Source organism: Coregonus clupeaformis, chromosome 8 (assembly GCF_020615455.1).
Source record: "Coregonus clupeaformis isolate EN_2021a chromosome 8, ASM2061545v1, whole genome shotgun sequence".
In the NCBI taxonomy this organism is placed as follows: Eukaryota; Metazoa; Chordata; class Actinopteri; order Salmoniformes; family Salmonidae; genus Coregonus; species Coregonus clupeaformis.
Window position 1 is genome coordinate 11,000,348 of NC_059199.1, and position 19,117 is coordinate 11,019,464.

Sequence of the window (19,117 nt, forward strand, 5' to 3'; positions counted from 1 at the left end):
CACACACACACCAGCGTAACACACACACACACACACACACACACCAGCGTAACACACACACACACACACACACACACACACACCAGCGTAACACACACACACACACACACACACCAGCGTAACACACACACACACACACACCGCGTAACACACACACACACACACACACACACACACACACAACAGCGTAACACACACACACACACACACACACACACACACACACCAGCGTAACACACACACACACACACCAGCATAACACACACACACACACACACACACACACAAGCGTAACACACACACACACACACACACACACACACACCCGAACCCCCACACACACACAGCGTAACACAAACACACACACCAGTGTAACACACACCAGCGTAACACACACACACACACACACCAGCGTAACACACACACACACACACACCAGCATAACACAAACACACACACCAGTGTAACACACACCAGCGTAACACACACACACACCAGCGAACACACACACACACACACACACACACACACACACACACACACACAACAGCGTAACACAAACACACACACCAGTGTAACACACACCAGCGTAACACACACCAGCATAACACACACACACACACACACACAACAGCGTAACACAAACACACACACCAGTGTAACACACACCAGCGTAACACACACACACACCAGCGTAACACACACACACCAGCGTAACACACACACACACACACCAGCGTAACACACACACACACACACACACCAGCGTAACACACACTGCATCTGTCTCACACACTCTTAATATTAGATCTGTGTGGACATGGCAATGGCACCTCTTCCACACAGACACACACACCATAACGTAGAGCCTTCTTAACATGAACACAACCCCCCCAGCAAACATACTGGAATGAGGGAAGAAAGAGGCCTAGCCACTACAGTACACAGAGAGGCTACTGGTCACTACAGTACACAGAGAGAGGCTACTGGTCACTACAGTACACAGAGAGACTACTGGCCACTACAGTACACAGAGAGACTACTGGCCACTACAGTACACAGAGAGGCTACTGGCCACTACAGTACACAGAGAGGCTACTGGTCACTACAGTACACAGAGAGACTACTGGTCACTACAGTACACAGCGAGACTACTGGCCACTACAGTACACAGAGAGAGGCTACTGGTCACTACAGTACAGTGAGAGAGACTACTGGTCACTACAGGACAGTGAGATCACTGGTCACTACAGTACAGTGAGAGAGACTACTGGTCACTACAGTACACAGAGAGACTACTGGTCACTACAGTACACAGAGAGACTACTGGTCACTACAGTACAGTGAGAGAGACTACTGGTCACTACAGTACAGCGAGAGAGAATACTGGTCACTACAGGACATAGAGAGACTACTGGTCACTACAGTACAGTGAGAGAGACTACTGGTCACTACAGTACACAGAGAGAGACTACTGGTCACTACAGAACAGTGAGAGAGACTACTGGTCACTACAGTACACAGAGAGAGACTACTGGTCACTACAGTACAGTGAGAGAGACTACTGGTCACTACAGTACACAGAGAGAGACTACTGGTCACTACAGTACAGTGAGAGAGACTACTGGTCACTACAGTACACAGAGAGAGAGACTACTGGTCACTACAGTACACAGAGAGAGACTACTGGTCACTACAGTACACAGAGAGAGAGACTACTGGTCACTACAGTACACAGAGAGAGACTACTGGTCACTACAGTACAGTGAGAGAGACTACTGGTCACTACAGTACAGCGAGAGAGACTACTGGTCACTACAGTACAGCGAGAGAGACTACTGGTCACTACAGTACAGCGAGAGAGACTACTGGTCACTACAGTGAAAAAGACTACGCTCCCCAGCAGACAATGTGTGAAACACTGTATCTGGTCTCTGACAGAGACAAGTGGCCAGAATACTATACAATTTCATCTGGATGACAGGAACAGTCTCTCTCTCTGTGTCTGTGTTCAACATCATAGTCAAGAGGAGTCTGTGCCATAGTGAAACTAGTGGACCTAGGCTGAATACCAGCAACCTGTCCTGTCCACACTGCCAACCCACCTCAGCCTGAGAGCACATGGTCCGGCCAACCCTCCCTCCCCATCTGGAATATGGACTCAACCACTGGGCAAGAGGGGGGATCCTGAACGATGACTCAAACTACAGCTGAGCGATATGAACAAACATCTATATGATGATCAATTGAATGATAAGTTTACAACAATGTGCACCAGTTACTTTTTTTAATTTTTATTACCCTTAAAAACGACTATTACTACTTTGTCCCGTTAGCAATAGTCCATATTAGCAGACTTATTTAATTTCCAACTTAACGTTCCTCTAGTAAAGGCTATTTACCGTTATAATCGATATCAGTAAAATGTCCTCGATAAATGGTCAGTTTGGTCGGTATTGATCATTTTCGGTTTATCGTCCCAGCTCTAACTCACAGTTAGACACTCAACGTCCACCCACCAAGTGTGGCGACAGGAAGTTACATTACAAAACTGGTCACTCACTGTTTCCGCGCCGATTGATTTGCTCAGGCACCTCCATGATGGAGATTTTCCCTGTTGTTTTTTCGACTCCATGCTGCTTTGATGAGGCTGGAAAGAACAGCACTTGGGAAATTAAAGCGGGTGTAAAATACGCTTTGATAGCCTCTGATTTCTGTGATGGACCAGTGTGTGGCTGGCAGTGCACCCAGTTCAGTTGAAGCAAGTCAAGTAACATGGCTGCTATGCAGTTCAAGGCAACTGAATGTCAGTCCAGACTCCAGGGCCCTGCAATATTACTCTATGGCTTAATATCAGCTTTAGCCTTTTACATACACATACTGTAATGCTCAGAACAAGAACGTGGAGATTAGTGTATGACAGAGCTCTAACACAGTACTGAGGGGATGGACCTCTGGCCTGCTGCTACACACATTAACATGCACACCAATGAGTGTGTGATAGTTATTTCCCAGGGGATAGTAGACCAGGAGAAAGAGAGAGGAAACAGAGAGATCAGGGATGACTAATAAGCCTGCAACACTGAATACCGTTGTCTCACTACACACCTGCATGAGTCTGAGACACAAACACAAACCCAGCTGGTGCTCCTATTTCCTGGCAGAGGGGGATAAACAGAAAAATAAAAAGGAGAGATACAGACAGCTTAATAAATAAATAAATAGAGAAGGAGAAATGCAGATAACTTCATTGTGTTAAACAAGAATCTGATCCTCTCCTCCTCTCCACGGTTTCTCCTTTACAACTCTACTCTTCCCCCCACGTCTCATTCTCCTCCCACTACCTTCTCCTCGTCTCACATGGGTGACTGAATGTGAGTCACATCCAGCCTGAACTGGTTAATAACATATAGTAACCACAGCACCATGCTGGAGCCTCCAACACACTCAACACCTCCTAACAACCCTAAACACCTGGCAGTCTCTCCCTCTAGCCCTAAACACCTGCCAGTCTCTCCCTCTAGCCCTAAACACCTGCCAGTCTCTCCCTCTAGCCATAAACACCTGCCAGTCTCTCCCTCTAGCCCTAAACACCTGCCAGTCTCTCCCTCTAGCCCTAAACACCTGGCAGTCTCTCCCTCTAGCCCTAAACACCTGCCAGTCTCTCCCTCTAGCCCTAAACACCTGGCAGTCTCTCCCTCTAGCCCTAAACACCTGGCAAGTCTCTTCCTCTACCCCTCGCTCTAGCCCTAAACACCTGGCAGTCTCTCCCTCTAGCCCTAAACACCTGGCAAGTCTCTCCCTCTAGCCCTAAACACCTGGCAGTCTCTCCCTCTAGCCCTCCCTCTAGCCCTAAACACCTGGCAGTCTCTCCCTCTAGCCCTAAACACCTGCCAGTCTCTCCCTCTAGCCCTAAACACCTGCCAGTCTCTCCCTCTAGCCCTAAACACCTGCCAGTCTCTCCCTCTAGCCCTAAACACCTGCCAGTCTCTCCCTCTAGCCCTAAACACCTGGCAGTCTCTTCCTCTACCCCTCCCTCTAGCCCTAAACACCTGCCAGTCTCTCCCTCTAGCCCTAAACACCTGCCAGTCTCTCCCTCTAGCCCTAAACACCTGCCAGTCTCTCCCTCTAGCCCTAAACACCTGCCAGTCTCTCCCTCTAGCCCTAAACACCTGCCAGTCTCTCCCTCTAGCCCTAAACACCTGCCAGTCTCTCCCTCTACCCCTCCCTCTAGCCCTAAACACCTGGCAGTCTCTCCCTCTAGCCCTAAACACCTGGCAGTCTCTCCCTCTACCCCTCCCTCTAGCCCTAAACACCTGGCAGTCTCTCCCTCTAGCCCTAAACACCTGGCAGTCTCTCCCTCTAGCCCTCCCTCTAGCCCTAAACACCTGCCAGTCTCTCCCTCTAGCCCTAAACACCTGCCAGTCTCTCCCTCTAGCCCTAAACACCTGGCAGTCTCTCCCTCTAGCCCTAAACACCTGCCAGTCTCTCCCTCTAGCCCTAAACACCTGCCAGTCTCTCCCTCTAGCCCTAAACACCTGGCAGTCTCTCCCTCTAGCCCTAAACACCTGCCAGTCTCTCCCCTCTAGCCCTAAACACCTGGCAGTCTCTCCCTCTAGCCCTAAACACCTGGCAGTCTCTCCCTCTAGCCCTAAACACCTGGCAGTCTCTCCCTCTAGCCCTAAACACCTGGCAGTCTCTCCCTCTAGCCCTAAACACCTGCCAGTCTCTCCCTCTAGCCCTAAACACCTGCCAGTCTCTCCCTCTAGCCCTAAACACCTGCCAGTCTCTCCCTCTAGCCCTAAACACCTGCCAGTCTCTTCCTCTACCCCTCCCTTTAGCCCTAAACACCTGGCAGTCTCTCCCTCTACCACTCCCTCTAGCCCTAAACACCTGGCAGTCTCTCCTTCTACCCCTCCCTCTAGCCCTAAACACCTGCCAGTCTCTCCCTCTAGCCCTAAACACCTGCCAGTCTCTCCCTCTAGCCCTAAACACCTGGCAGTCTCTCCCTCTAGCCCTAAACACCTGCCAGTCTCTCCCTCTAGCCCTAAACACCTGCCAGTCTCTCCCTCTAGCCCTAAACACCTAGCAGTCTCTCCTGCTACCCCTCCTGTCTCTCTCAAACCAACATTGTATTTAAAAGCTACTATAGCGTTGGTCTATAACAACCACCCTTTACTGTACCAGCACAGTTGCACAGAGGATCTCTTATTCAAGAACCCAGCCCAGACCTCAACACATGCCACGCACGCACACACACAGCTCGCACACACAAAAGCAGCTCGCACACGCACAGGAGCATTGATTGGAGGAATGTGATGTTTGCGTTCCCTGTCTGGTGTGCGTGTATGCATGCATGTGTACGTGGAAGAGCTGACACTGCCAAGTCTGCACAGATCTAACATTAAAATAGTGTGTGTGAAACAGATGCAGGCAGGTGGTGTGTGTGTGTGTGTGTGTGTGTGTGAGAAATAATTCAGGATGAAAGGCAAAGGGCAAGGAGACAAACTACCTTAGTGAAAGAATGACTTCACCTTGTAGATCCATGCTCTTACAGGCTCAAGGTCTATGCACCAATCAACCTGTTTATATAGTGTGTGTCTGTGGGTGTGTACACGTGTAACCTGGCATAGATAAGCCTCCTTTTGACCCTAGTCTCACCCTCAATGGAATACATCAACAAAGTCTGTATAAACAAGTCAATTTTGATGACCAAAACACCACATTATTTGGTTATGTCATAAATGTTCACATCACATCCAACATTCATCCCACACCGTAAAACAGCCCAGACAGTTTGATCATACAGTGCTAACTTCCCTAGCGTCTGTGAGCCATTAGCGAAATCCACTCTGAGGTGAACACCACCTCTCTCTTTAACTGTATCCTACATTAGAGATCTACTTTGGGTCCGACCCAAACCACACCACTTTCCCCGGCAACCTCTGTAGCGTAGAAGTGGCAGGGGGCGCCAACGACCTCCTCTCTTTCATATTCCATCTCTGCCTTCTCATCCCTCGCTCCAGATCGCTACCACGTGGGGAGGCTTGGTGGTCGGGGTGACCAGATCGCTGTACAGGGAGTAACGTTAGAGAGACACACAGATGACCTGGAATCACTCCTCTCCTACTGGGAAGACTGGAGAGGAGGGAGGGAGGGACTTCAACCATTATCTTACAGACATTAGAGAGGTAGAGAGCGCGAGTGAGTGAAAGCGAGAGAGAAAGAAAGAGAAAGAGAGGCAATATGCAAAGGAAGGTTGGGTCGGATGGAAAGAAAGTCGGAATAAGAGATTTTATAGAGAGACAAGACAAGGTGATTTTTACTGAGAAATATTATTATAGAGTGAATGTGAAAGACATAGGGAGAGGGGAGGAGCTGGAGAGAGAGACAAAAAGAGGCAGGAAAGGCTCAGTCCTCTGCCCTTTGTGTGGAGTAGTGTAGAGCTTAGATACACACACACACACTGCCCTTTGTGAGAAGTCAACGTAGAGAAGACTGAAGGAGCCTGCAGCAACAGTCACCTCCTGTCCTTTCAGACACTGACTCACAGCACTGGGGGTTAATCTGAAATACCAGGGGTTGGCTGGCTGGCTGGCTGGCTGTCTCTCAGACAACACACACACAGACAGAGGGAGAGACAGGTACACGCATGCACGCAAACACACACACACAACTCACAGACAGACTGAAAAAAAACATGGCCTACAGTACACTTTTCAGAGAAAGTAAATCTTCTCCACTCCCTCTAATGTTTTTCTACCTGGCCCCGAGTCCCCGTCTGGATCGATGACATCTTAATGGGAGAACAACCCTTTAAAACAAACCTAGAGGCCTCAGTAAGTCTCAGACACACACACACACACACACATCACTCCTCTCTGAAACGTCCCCTTGTTCAACTATAATGGGATTGATCTTGTGATCTGATTAGCAGCATTTCTCCTGTTAAAACAGTCCTACGGGGCAGAGTCAGAGCAAGTGAGAACAACTTCTGAACTTAGACACCAAAAAAAAACATTGAGACACGATTGAATTACAAAGGGCTGTTTTGTGCTGTGTTGGAGAGAAGTGTGGCACATGTTATTCATTCTTCCCTCTGCGGCTTTGAGGTTTCTAGTTCTGTCATGTTTTTGTTGCCCTGAGGTTGAAGGAAGAAAAGTAGAAGGATAGTACCTGTGGGTGTGTGTGTGTGTGTGTGTGTGTGTGGGAAAGACAGACACAGGGATGAGGAGAGGGCTAATATTGTGATAACACCATTCAGAGGACAAAAACATCCAGAACACTTGCCACATCCAAAACAGCTGCCAGCCAGGACGGGAGACAGGCTTCCAGTAACTTGCGCTAACAGGGAAATGATATCGGAGATGTTCAAAACATGTTGTTTTAGCACAAATATCAGATAGCTTATATCACTATCACAAAGACATTTCCCAGAAAAACAGTGACAACTGTTGCCGAGAGGGCTATCAAATTAAATGAAGAGACATGGTCGTCTGCTACGGAAAAATGTAATCGCCAAAATGACCCCAATGCTAGTTTGATGAACCCGTGTCAGCCCAGGTTGAACTACCAAAACACTTCAGCTCCAGATGCCAGCCACGTCGTCCCTCATATTCCAACTTGAAGCCGAGCAATCATGCAACACCATGTTGCTCACAACGCCACGGTACTCACAACGCCATGGTACTCACAACACAAGCACCAATAGGTACAGAGCACCAGCCAGAGATGCACTCTCGCAAATCACATTTTAACCTCAGATTTGACCTCAGAACCTTTCGTCGCCTGGACACATGCCAAGCCAAGGGTTTCAGCTAGATTGCTCCTGTCACTAGTGGCGATCTTTAAGTCTGAAATATTATTGGAGTAATGATTCATGGTGGAGCTATGCCCAGATACACACTGAGTGGACAAAACATCAGGGACACATGCTCTTTCCATGACATAGAATGACCAGGTCAATCAGGGTGAAAGCTATGATCCCTTATTCTGTCACCTGTTAAATCCACTTCAATCAGTGTAGATGAGACAGGATAATGAAGGATCTTTAAGCCTGGAGACAATTGAGACATGGATTGTGTATGTGTGCCATTCAGAGGGTGAATGGGCAAGACAACATTTTAAAGTGCCAGCCGCACCGGTTTGAGTGTCAAGAACTGCAACTCTGCTGGGTTTTTCCACGCTCAACAGTTTCCCGTGTGTATCAAGAATGTTCTAACCACCCAAAGGACATCCAGCCAACTTGACACAACTGTGGGAAGCATTGTAGTCAACATTGGCCAGCATCCCTGTGGAACGCTTTCGACACCTTGTAGAGTCCATGCCCCCAACGAATTGAGGCTGTTCTGAGGGTAAAAGGGGGGTGCAACTCAATATTAGGAAGGTGTTCCTAATGCTTTGTACACTCAATGTACTTAGAGGCATTATCAGGGAGAAGGGAAGGTTATTCCTTACAGACAATGTGATAAAGTGATCCATTGCTTTAGTCTGGGCTACACGGGAAGACAATGAGGCTGGGGAACTCAATCACATGCACACACCCCTATACAGTATGCTCCCGCGCACACACAATATGTTCCCTTCATCATTCTGTCTTCTTATATTGGGGGGAGGGTTGTTTTCCTCAAGGCCTCGACTAAAGACAGCAGAGCTCTACACTAGAGCTCAACGGACTCTTGAGGAATGAGAGAGAGAGAGAGACTACAGTAAAACACCCTGCAGCGCAGTCCAGCAGCCCCACTGTATCCAACAGAGACACAGCACAGACAGAGGGAGTCTGGGAACCCCGTCCTCAGGCACAGCATGGTACACTCATAACCACCACAGAGAGACACAGACAGACAGGACAATATGAAGAGAAAACAGATTGATTGGTTTTATTATCACTCAAATCAATGGGGTTGGTGACGGTGACGGTACGGGTATTACTCAAGACATGGATTATTGGCAGGGGGAACAGTATCATATCTCAGCCCTCGCAGAAGTGTTGTCCTGTGCGCCCCACGCTGACCCGTGTCCCAGGGGCCAAGATGTCCAATAGTGATGATGTCACTAGCAGCGCCCACAGCACCGACATGGTCGGGATATAATGGAACCAGCTGCCAGAAATCTCAGTCAATTAGGATTACGTTACAACAAATCAGTCATGTAGCCAACTGTATCAGGCTTACATACAATTGACTTACAGGGTACCAGCTTGGATACTGAGAAGTGAGCGATACAGCCTTTTAAAATAACATTCTGGCCTGTTGTGTTGTGTCACATAAAGTTGAACATCTGCTGTCACGATGACAAATTAAAATGCCTCTATAAATGTCAGTTCTCACCACCTTTATCATTCCCACACCATTAAAACCACCACCTTTATCATTCCCACACCATTAAAACCACCACCTGTATCATTCCCACCCCATTAAGACTACCTCAAGTGACTTCCTTGTTTCAAGCCAAACTGTCCACATTCTCAGTTCAACCTATTGACAGGTGATAGAAGTCTCACCTCAGATTCAACTCAAAACCATACCACCCCTCACCAGTAGGGGTCATATTCTAACCTAAGTGACCTGCCACACCTTTGTATGGGAAGATACCCCACTGAGGCCCTGCTACCGCAATAGCTACTACGTCTTGTGTATCAATCCGGACACGTGTTCTCCACAGCCTTTGTCCCCATCGCACTGGCTCTGTAACACAGAGTGTGAGTCCCAAATGACACCCTATTCCCTACATAGCGCACTACTTTTGACCAGAGCACTTCAAAAGGGAATAGGGGTGTCATTTGGGACTCAAAATAGAGAGTTGGCCCAATACCGTGGCTAAAGGCCTAGCAGGATGTGTACAGTATGTCTGCCTTCCATTGTCCATTGTTACAGGGACTGCCTGCCTGCCTGGACTGACTGTGGTGGATTGGCTGGGCTTCCATAAAGAGCTGGGAAAATGCAGAGCCCCAGGCGCACACAATTAGAGGTACAAATAAAAGACAAAGGCAGTAGAAGTGAAGCTTCCAGGGATACTTTTCCCACCACAACAACTTCCTTGTAAACGAACCAGAGTGGTCAGCTAAGGTAGAGATTGAGAGCTAGGTCAAAGGCCCAATGACCAACTAGAGCTAGACTTGCCTATATTAGCCAAGCTATGTAACCTATCTAATATGCACATTTATGAATGGCTGAAGTCATAGTAAGTATGTGCCATTTCCAGTTATTGCTCATCCTTCCAACCGTGTCCCTTCCTAAACATGTAGTCTGATTCATCCAAACCCAACAGTTTCTCCCACCCTGTTCCCAATTGGATTTGATTAATTGGATTTCTTCTTTCATTAAGCTGCTTGATCGTCCCCCCTCCTTCCCTCCTTTCAGTCTCAATCTGCAGCAGGAGCGGCTGTTGCAGGGTCCCAGAGCCAGCTGATCCCTTCCAGGCCAGGCTGCATCAGGCTTCTTTGACTCTAGCCTCACCTGCGACCCCGGGGCTCGGGCTATTAGCCTATCAATTAATCACGCTGCTGCATGATCCTCCGCAGACAGACAGGACCCCCTTTCGGTCTACACCTAGTGGTCCTTTGTGTTGTGCCTCTCCATCCCTCTGTAGCAATCTTGTTCAAGGCTGTATGTTGTAGGGATACTTTGAACACTTCACGTTATATTGAAATGCAAACACATTCGCATGAAACAACATTTGGCACATAACCACTCAATGGAACTCAGTTAAAGTGAAAATATTTGGCTAAAACAAGGAAAAAACTAACAAGGACACTGAAAGCAATTGTTGTGACAATTAAACAACACCCTTTATTTTCCCCAAATACAAATGATACACCCTTCAATGTGATAGCATGCTACTGTATCGATACATACCAGTAACGTACATTGTTACAAGCCTGCTCGTTGTCGGCTAAAAACAATGCACAATTTCTTACAACAAAGCGCACGGGTAGAATACAATGACTTAAAGTAGGATACCTGATGTAAACCAAAAATTCGTACCTTTCCCGTTTTTGTCCATGTCGCCTAGATAATTCCTGGGTGTGTACTTCTCCTGTGTTCTTTGACTGGTGACAATAGAAAAGCTCGTATGCACCTCCACTCCACGCGCTCCTTGCTTCCTTTCCGTGTGTGATGGGACAGACGCCAATTGTAATGTCAAGAAACACACACGAGATGGACACAGATAGTAGCCAATCAGAGTTGTAGTTTACATGGGCTTGCCCAATCACAGTGAATGACAGAAGGGGTCTTCAGTCATTTATTTTTAAATAGCCAGTTAGTGCTTTTGAAGGCAGCTGACAACATCAACATCAAGGTAGCAACACAGAATGGCAATATTCTCAACCTACTCTCCGTTTTACCATGATGAATCAAATGACAACAATGATTCCTCTCATCAGCACGTTTCAACATAATGTATTCACTCCGTAGGAAAATGATTCAGTAGCAAGACTCTAAACGCCTGGCAGATCATCTTTCCTGTGTCCCAGAGCAACAAATGAGATCATTTGAGATCAAATGAAATATTTGTTTACAAAACCTACTCTTGATGTCCTGTTCTAATTCAGTTTTGAGACAGACTAAATGGCTGTCAACCAATAAGGATGTTGTATTCGTGTCTGTCTGGAACAACCAGACTGAAAAATAGATTGTCACATCCAATCTTAGCTTCTCTCAGTTGATACTACTGTGACACATTAGTTTGAGAATAACACAAAAGGGATTTCAGTGACAGCTCAGACAACTATCCAAACAGTCAGCATTCTGACATTCCAATGCAGCCGTTTTTATCTCAATATCAAATCATTTCTGGATAACAATTAAGTTCCTTACTGTGATTGTTTTCCATTAAAATTTTCAAAAATAAACAAAAAATAGCTTCTTAGCAAAGAGCAATTTTTGCAAGATTTTTTTTTAGCTAGGACTGTCTGGGAGTGGTCTGAGTGGGTAGGGGAAAACTGAGAAGTAGCTATTATTAGCAGATAGGTTTGGAACTCCCTTTCTTATTGGTCTATTAACTAATTTAATCGCCTGGTGACGTCCCCAGGCAGGCAAAAACTCCATCCCACCAAAACAGGCAGAAATTTCAGGCTGTCTTTTCAAACAGTTCTTACACTAAAAGGGCATTATCATAATATTCACAATTTCACAGTATTATTCCAACCTCATAGTGTGGAAATATATATAAAGCACAGGAAAATCACGTTTTTGACTGCACTTGCACTGGGCCGTTAAGTTACCATAAAAACACAGAACATGTCAAAAGAAACAGTACTGAATGAAACATTTATTTAAAGATGGACATCAGTATTTCTTGCAAACCAGCGAAGCAAAATAAGAAAATAACTCAACAAAAGCAAAACAAAATAATTAGTTACAGCGTAATAATATCAACCCATTTGTTCATCCTCTTATCATCCTCCACTGAGCCACAACTATACTGAACAAAAATATAAACGCAACATGTAAAGTGTTGGTCCCATGTTTCATGAGCTGAAATAAAAGATCCCAGAAATGTTCAATACACACAAAAAGCTTATTTCTCTCATATTTTGAGTACAAATTTGTTTACATCCCTGTTAGTTAGCATTTCTCCTTTGCCAAGATAATCCATCCACCTGACAGGTGTGGCATATCAAGAAGCTGATTAAACAGCATGATAATTACACAGGTGCACCTTGTGCTGGGGACAAAAAAAGGTCAGTTTTGTCACACAACACAATGCCACAGATGTCCCAAATTTTGAGGGAGCGTACAATTGGCATCCATCCACCTGACAGGTGTGGCATATCAAGAACCTTGTGCTGGGGACAATAAAAGGTAACTAAAATGTGCAGTTTTGTCACATAACAGAGATGTCTCAACTTTTGAGGGACCGTGCAATTGGCATCCTGACTGCAGGAATGTCCACCAGAGCTGTTGCCAGAGAATTGAATGTTAATTTCTCTACCATAAGCCACCTCCAACGTCATTTTAGAGAATTTGGCAGTACGTCCAACCAGCCTCACAACCGCAGACCACATGTAACCACGCCAGCCCAGGACCTCCACATCCGGCTTCTTTACCTGCGGGATCGTCTGAGGGGGTGCTGAGGAGTATTTCTGTCTGTAATAAAGCCCTTTTGTGGTGAAAACCTCATTCTGATTGGCTGGGCCGGCTCCCAAGTGGCTGGGCCTATGCCCTCCTAGGTCCACCCATGGCTGCACCTTTGCCCAGTCATGTGAAATCCATACATTAGGGCCTAATGAATTAATTTCAATTGACTGATTTCCTTCTATGAACTGTAACTCAGTAAAATCTTTGAAATTGTTGCATGTTGCGTTAATATTTTTGTTCAATAAACATAAAATCACAGCATATGGTATCCGTTGGTTACACAGTTCTTTGTATGTCCACTCCATATAATTAGGAATTAGAATACTTATTTAATAGGATCTCTATGGTTTACACAGACAATGCAAAATAAAAGATGACAGAGCCAAATTTATTTTAACATATTCATCATATTGCGAAAAAGGAATGTCAGCATCATTCTAATTGTGTGCTTTGGGAGAGACAGCTTTGCGTTAAGCCGAGACATTAAGTTAAAAGAAGGGGAAGAAATCCTATTTGATAAAGACTAGTCATTCCATAACATTAGGGTCAATTTAATGAGGCAGATTTACTCTAACGGGACATTGTACAACAAAAAAAGTAGCCTACCGCACTTTTCTGTGACTGTTGTGGCGCAATGGGTATACCTGTATACAGAACGGTATTCATAAATACCTTGGCTTTTATTACAATGAAACAAGCAAAAACATGGGTAGTCACTCATTGACAAGGTGTTAAGACTTATTATGTCTCTATAAAGGCAGAACAATAATACATCCGATTGCATCTATGGGCAGCTTCCTCTGATATCCTGTACTATAAAGTTGTGAATCCAACACTATATTGACCTAGATGTGAGGAAGACTCACTACTTGTTACTCTGAGTGGGAGGCCTGTTTTGTCTTAAGAGATGATGAAAGGGGCTCTGGTTGTGCAATCTGACCTGGCGTGAACTATCTGGGCTATCTGAGCTCTGCTGATCTGGCCTGACCTACGAGCAAGACATAATGAACTTGCCCCTAGACACTGACTGATCTAAGATCAGTTTTGCATTTCCCACCTAATGGTTAAGGTTAGGATTTGGAGAATGTCTAAGGGCAAGTTCGGAGCTCAGACCTGATATCTGGTCCTTAGTTCCTGCCTCCCGGGGGCACACTGCGGTTTCCACAGCTGTTCAAATAAGACAACAAACACAGTCTTTCCCAACGGCCCTCCATGGTGGGAAAACCCTCCTCACCATTGATAACGTTACATCAGCTTTCTTTCAATGTTACAATAATGTTGTAACGGTGATCCACTTTGCCAGAGGGGCAACAAACCCAAAGGTAATTTGACTTAACCAATCAGAGTCTGTTTTTTGTTTTGTTTTTTTTGTCATTTAGCAGACGCTCTTATCCAGAGCGACTTACAGTTAGTGAGTGCATACATTTTCATACTGGCCCCCCGTGGGAAACGAACCCACAACCCTGGTGTTGCAAGAGCCATGCTCTACCAACTGAGCTACAGGGGACTACATATTACTATTTAACTGTATTAATAGTAATATGCCATTTAGCAGACACTTTTATCCAAGTGAATTACGGTCATGCGTGCATACATTTAAAAAAAATGTTTTTTTAAAAATGTATTTAAACTAACTGTACAACTTAACTACACACACATTCATAAACAAATCACTCTTCCGAACTCAACTGTATAAATCATCATTCAATAAAGCAGACACTAGATTAGACAATGCATTTTGCAACATTATCGCCATTCACATTCAACGAGGCACACTCAAGCAATTCAATATGTTGTGGTTTCCTTTGTTTCGATAAAGCACTTTAATTGCAGATTGACATTAGAACTCAGACAGAAGAGATTAGCTTTTATTTAGTGTTACTTACAGAAGGAGCTAAATTAAATTTGATATGAATTCAGATTGACTGTAGTTTTGCCACTACACCTCCCCATTAGATTTAAAGATACCATCCACATCCTCCCTTTAAATTTCTATAAATAAATATCAAACATTAAAGCAGCTGAATTGGGCTTTTCAGTTGTGTTGTGTGTGTAAAACAATTAACCAAAATGAGAAACCAAAATGATCAACAACATTGAGAAAACAAGCACACAGAGAGAATGTTTTTACAAACACTTTCATACATTTCTATGGAAGATGACCTCAACAATCTCTCATATGCATGTGCTAAGAGCAATATGTACCTTGGCTTGCGTAACAAACTCTGAGACAAATATATGTACGGTATGTGTCACATATTGCTTATGGTTGAATGATTGGTTGAGCTTCCAGAGAAGAAGCAAAGACAATGTATGTATTTCCACTACATACTGTATGTGACAGTTGATGCCAAATGAGTTACAAAGAACAAACATAGAAAGGGTTAATTGTCTATCACAGAAGGTAGATATTAATTAATTAAGCAAGACTTAAATCGTTATGCTTCAGTGCTGCTGCAGGTCTGTGTTAGATCGTGTGATAACAACGAACAGATCAGTGTGGCATAATAAGTGTCTTAGCTCATCTGAAAACGATCTGAAAGCATCCATAAAACGGCAACAATGATTACAGAAGTCAAAAATAGCTTATAAAAATAATTTCGGTTTTTGATGGGAGGGCATGCACGTAAAAGTATCTGGCAATGTGGTGTTTGACAACATGACCTGAAAGAACCTGATCCTTTACACATATGTGGTGCCTATGGTAGAGCTTTTACCCATGATTCTTGCTGCTGCCCCTGATCCAACCCCAACTCTCATATCTTCACTGATTTACGAGTGGCTTGTGTATCATATCACAGCTATCAAATAAAACCACCCACTTAAAACAGGAGAAGACATATTTTCTTATCTTTACCTAGATTTCTCTCCATTTTTATGAAGAGAAAACAAACAAAAACATAGTAAGTTGCTTTGACAGTTTCTGAAGTCAAACTGTAGTATTTTCCTAAGCCGGTCTCTGGCCTTGTCATGCAGCAGTGTTATGAGTAGCTATGCCCTCTCCACTGCTGCAAAAGGATACATCTGTTGTTCACATATGAGACTATAATCTGTGGTGAGTTAGAGGCTAGAACAGGCTACAGCGGGAAAGGGAAGATAGGGAATGAAAATGAAGATAAGAAAAGCAGATGGAGGAAAAAAATTGTAAGAGGAAAGGTCAGGAGAGGTGGGATGAGAGAGAGAGAGAGAGAGAGAGAGAGAGAGAGAGAGAGAGAGAGAGAGAGAGAGAGAGAGAGAGAGAGAGAGAGAGAGACGAGAGAGAGAGAGACAGAGAGAGAGAGAGAGAGAGAGAGAGAGAGAGAGAGAGACCGAGAGAGAGAGAGAGAGAGAGAGAGAGAGAGAGAGAGAGAGAGAGAGAGAGAGAGAGAGAGAGAGAGAGAGAGAGAAGGAGAGAGAGAGAGAGGGAGAGAGAGAAGGAGAGAGAAAGGAGAGAGAGAGAGAGAGAGAGAGAGAGGAGAGAGAGAGAGAGAGAGAGAAGGAGAGAGAGAGAAGGGAGAGAGAGAGAGAGAGAGAGAGAGAGAGAGAGAGAGAGAGAGAGAGAGGAGAGAGAAGGAGAGAGAGAGAGGGAGAGAGAGAGAGAGAAGGAGAGAGAGAGAGAGAGAGAGAGAGAGAGAGAGAGAGAGAGAGAGAGAGAGAGAGAGAGAGAGAGAGAGAGAGAGAGAGAGAGAGAGAGAGAGAGAGAGAGAGAGAGAGAGAGAGAGAGAGAGAGAGAGAGAGAGAGAGAGAGAGAGAGAGAGAGAGAGAGAGAGAGAGAGAGAGAAGGAGAGAGAAGGAGAGAGAGAGAAGGAGAGAGACACATTACACCAGTGAGAAACACAGAGACAAAGAGAAAAAAGCCAGAACAATAATTTTTGAAAAGCTGCTCTTTCTCTTTTTTGCAGAGGAAGGGAGAGCTCACATAGAGGGAGGAGAGGAGAAGAGGATGGGAGGAGGAGTGGTGTCACGGGCCATGCAAATGCATCTCCCCACCTCCCCTAAAGGTGATCAAAGTAACATTCAGACCATTTCGCATACACAAGCTAGAGGTGACGAACATCGCCTCAACGTTGGATGTCGGTTACAGCGACGTTGTGAAAGGTTTTCCATAGAGTACCCCCACCACTCCTCATTCTGGCTGAGATGAGATGTTTCTCAGCTGTAACGTAGCGGTGCGTACACAGATTATTTCAGATGTTTTTTTTCTGTCTTCCTTTCTTCCAGACAGGACAGATGCTGTAGACTGGATATGTTTATTATTATCCCCTGCTTGGCTTTAGAAAAGGCGTGCTTTCTTTTTCATGTCATTCTTCTTCCAAAGGGCCATGCGGTCAAACTGATCCAGGGTCATCCCAAAGACATGGTGGAAGTCCTCTGGGGAGAGGTGTCTCTGGAAGAAAGACAAATACAACAAGATTTGTTTATATTCATTAGAATGACAAGACAGACAGAATATGTGAAAGCAGCAGAGTAGAAATACACTACAAAAGTATGTGGACACCCTTTCAAATGAGTGGATTTGGCTATTTCAGCCACACCCGTTGCTGACAGGTGTATAAAATCGAGCACACCGCCATGCAATCTCCATAGACAAACATTGGTAGTAGAATGGCCTGTACTAAAGAGCTAAGTGACTTTCAACGTGGCACCGTCATAGGATGCCACCTTTCCAACAAGTCAGTTCGTCAAATGTCTGCCCTGCTAGAACTGCCCCGGTCAAGTGCTGCTATTGTGAAGTGGAACCATCTAGGAGCAACGGCTCAGCCGCGAAGTGAAAGGCCACACAAGCTCACAGATCGGGGCCGCAGAGTGCTGAAGCGCGTAGTGTGTAAAAATCGTCTGTCCTCGGTTGCAACACTCACTACAGAGTTCCAAACTGCCTCTGGAAGCAACGTCAGCACAAGAACTGTTCGTCGGGAGCTTTATGAAATTAGTTTCCATGGCCGAGCAGCCGCACACAAGCCTAAGATCACCATGCACAATACCAAGCGTCAGCTGGAGTGGTGTAAAGCTCGCTGCCATTGGACTCTGGAGCAGTGGAAACGCATTCTCTGGAGGGATGAATCACGCTTCACCATCTGGCAGTCCGACAGACAAATCTGGATTTGGCGGATGCCAGGAGAACACTACCTACCCGAATGCATAGTGCCAAATGTAAAGTTTGGTGGAGGAGGAATAATGGTCTGGGGCTGTTTTTCATGGTTCAGGCCCATTAGTTCCAGTAAAGGGAAATCTTAACGCTGCTGCATACAATTACATTCTAGACGATTCTGTGCTTCCAACTTTGTGGCAACAGTTTGGGGAAGGCCCTTTCCTGTTTCAGCATGACAATGCTCCCGTGCACAAAGCGAGGTCCATACAGAAATGGTTTGTCGAGATCGGTGTGGAAGACCTTGACTGGCCTGCAAAGAGAGCCCTGACCTCAACCCCATCGAACACCTTTGGGATGAATTGGAACGGTGACTGCGAGCCAGGCCTAATCTCCCAACATCAGTGCCCGACCTCACTAATGCTCTTGTGGCTGAATGGAAGCAAGTCCCTGCAGCAATGTTCCAACATCTAGTGGAAAGCCTTCCCAGAAGAGTGTAGGCTGTTATAGCAGCAAAGGGGCGACCAACTCCATATTAATGCCCATGATTTTGGAATGAGATGTTCACATACAGGTGTCCACATACTTTTGGTCATGTAGTGTATGACACAGAGAGAGAGAGACAGAGAGACAGACAGAGAGAGAGAGAGAGAGAGAGAGAGAGAGAGAGAGAGAGAGAGAGAGAGAGAGAGAGAGAGAGAGAGAGAGAGAGAGAGAGAGAGCAGAGAGACAGAGAGCAGAGAGAGAGACAGAGAGAGAGAGAGAGAGAGAGAGAGAGAGAGAGAGAGGGACAGAGAGAGAGAGAGAGAGAGAGAGAGAGAGAGAGAGAGAGAGAGAGAGAGAGAGAGAGAGATAGAGAGAGACAGAGAGAGAGAGAGAGAGACAGAGAGACAGAGAGACAGACAGAGAGAGAGACAGAGAGAGAGAGAGAGAGAGAGAGAGAGAGAGAGAGAGAGAGAGAGAGAGAGAG

General features: G+C 45.6%; 2 protein-coding genes across 12 annotated transcripts in view; both read right to left on the reverse strand.

Moving 5' to 3' along the window:
• Nucleotides 1-11,822, reverse strand: part of afap1 (actin filament associated protein 1) — a 106,476-nt gene extending 94,654 nt beyond the window's left edge. Inside the window, exon 1 of the mRNA XM_041882346.2 lies at nucleotides 10,986-11,822. Coding sequence (XP_041738280.1) covers nucleotides 10,986-11,004 — 19 coding nt within the window. The 5' untranslated portion in view covers nucleotides 11,005-11,822. The remainder of the gene's footprint in view (nucleotides 1-10,985) is intronic.
• A 5,024-nt stretch (nucleotides 11,823-16,846) lies between these two features.
• LOC121571087 (actin-binding LIM protein 2) overlaps nucleotides 16,847-19,117 on the reverse strand; it is a 110,427-nt gene continuing 108,156 nt past the window's right edge. For all 11 annotated transcript variants that reach the window (XM_041882350.2, XM_041882353.2, XM_041882354.2 and 8 more), the window contains one exon: nucleotides 16,847-17,448. In XM_041882350.2, the coding sequence (XP_041738284.1) occupies nucleotides 17,335-17,448 (114 nt within the window). In that variant the 3' untranslated portion in view covers nucleotides 16,847-17,334. The remainder of the gene's footprint in view (nucleotides 17,449-19,117) is intronic.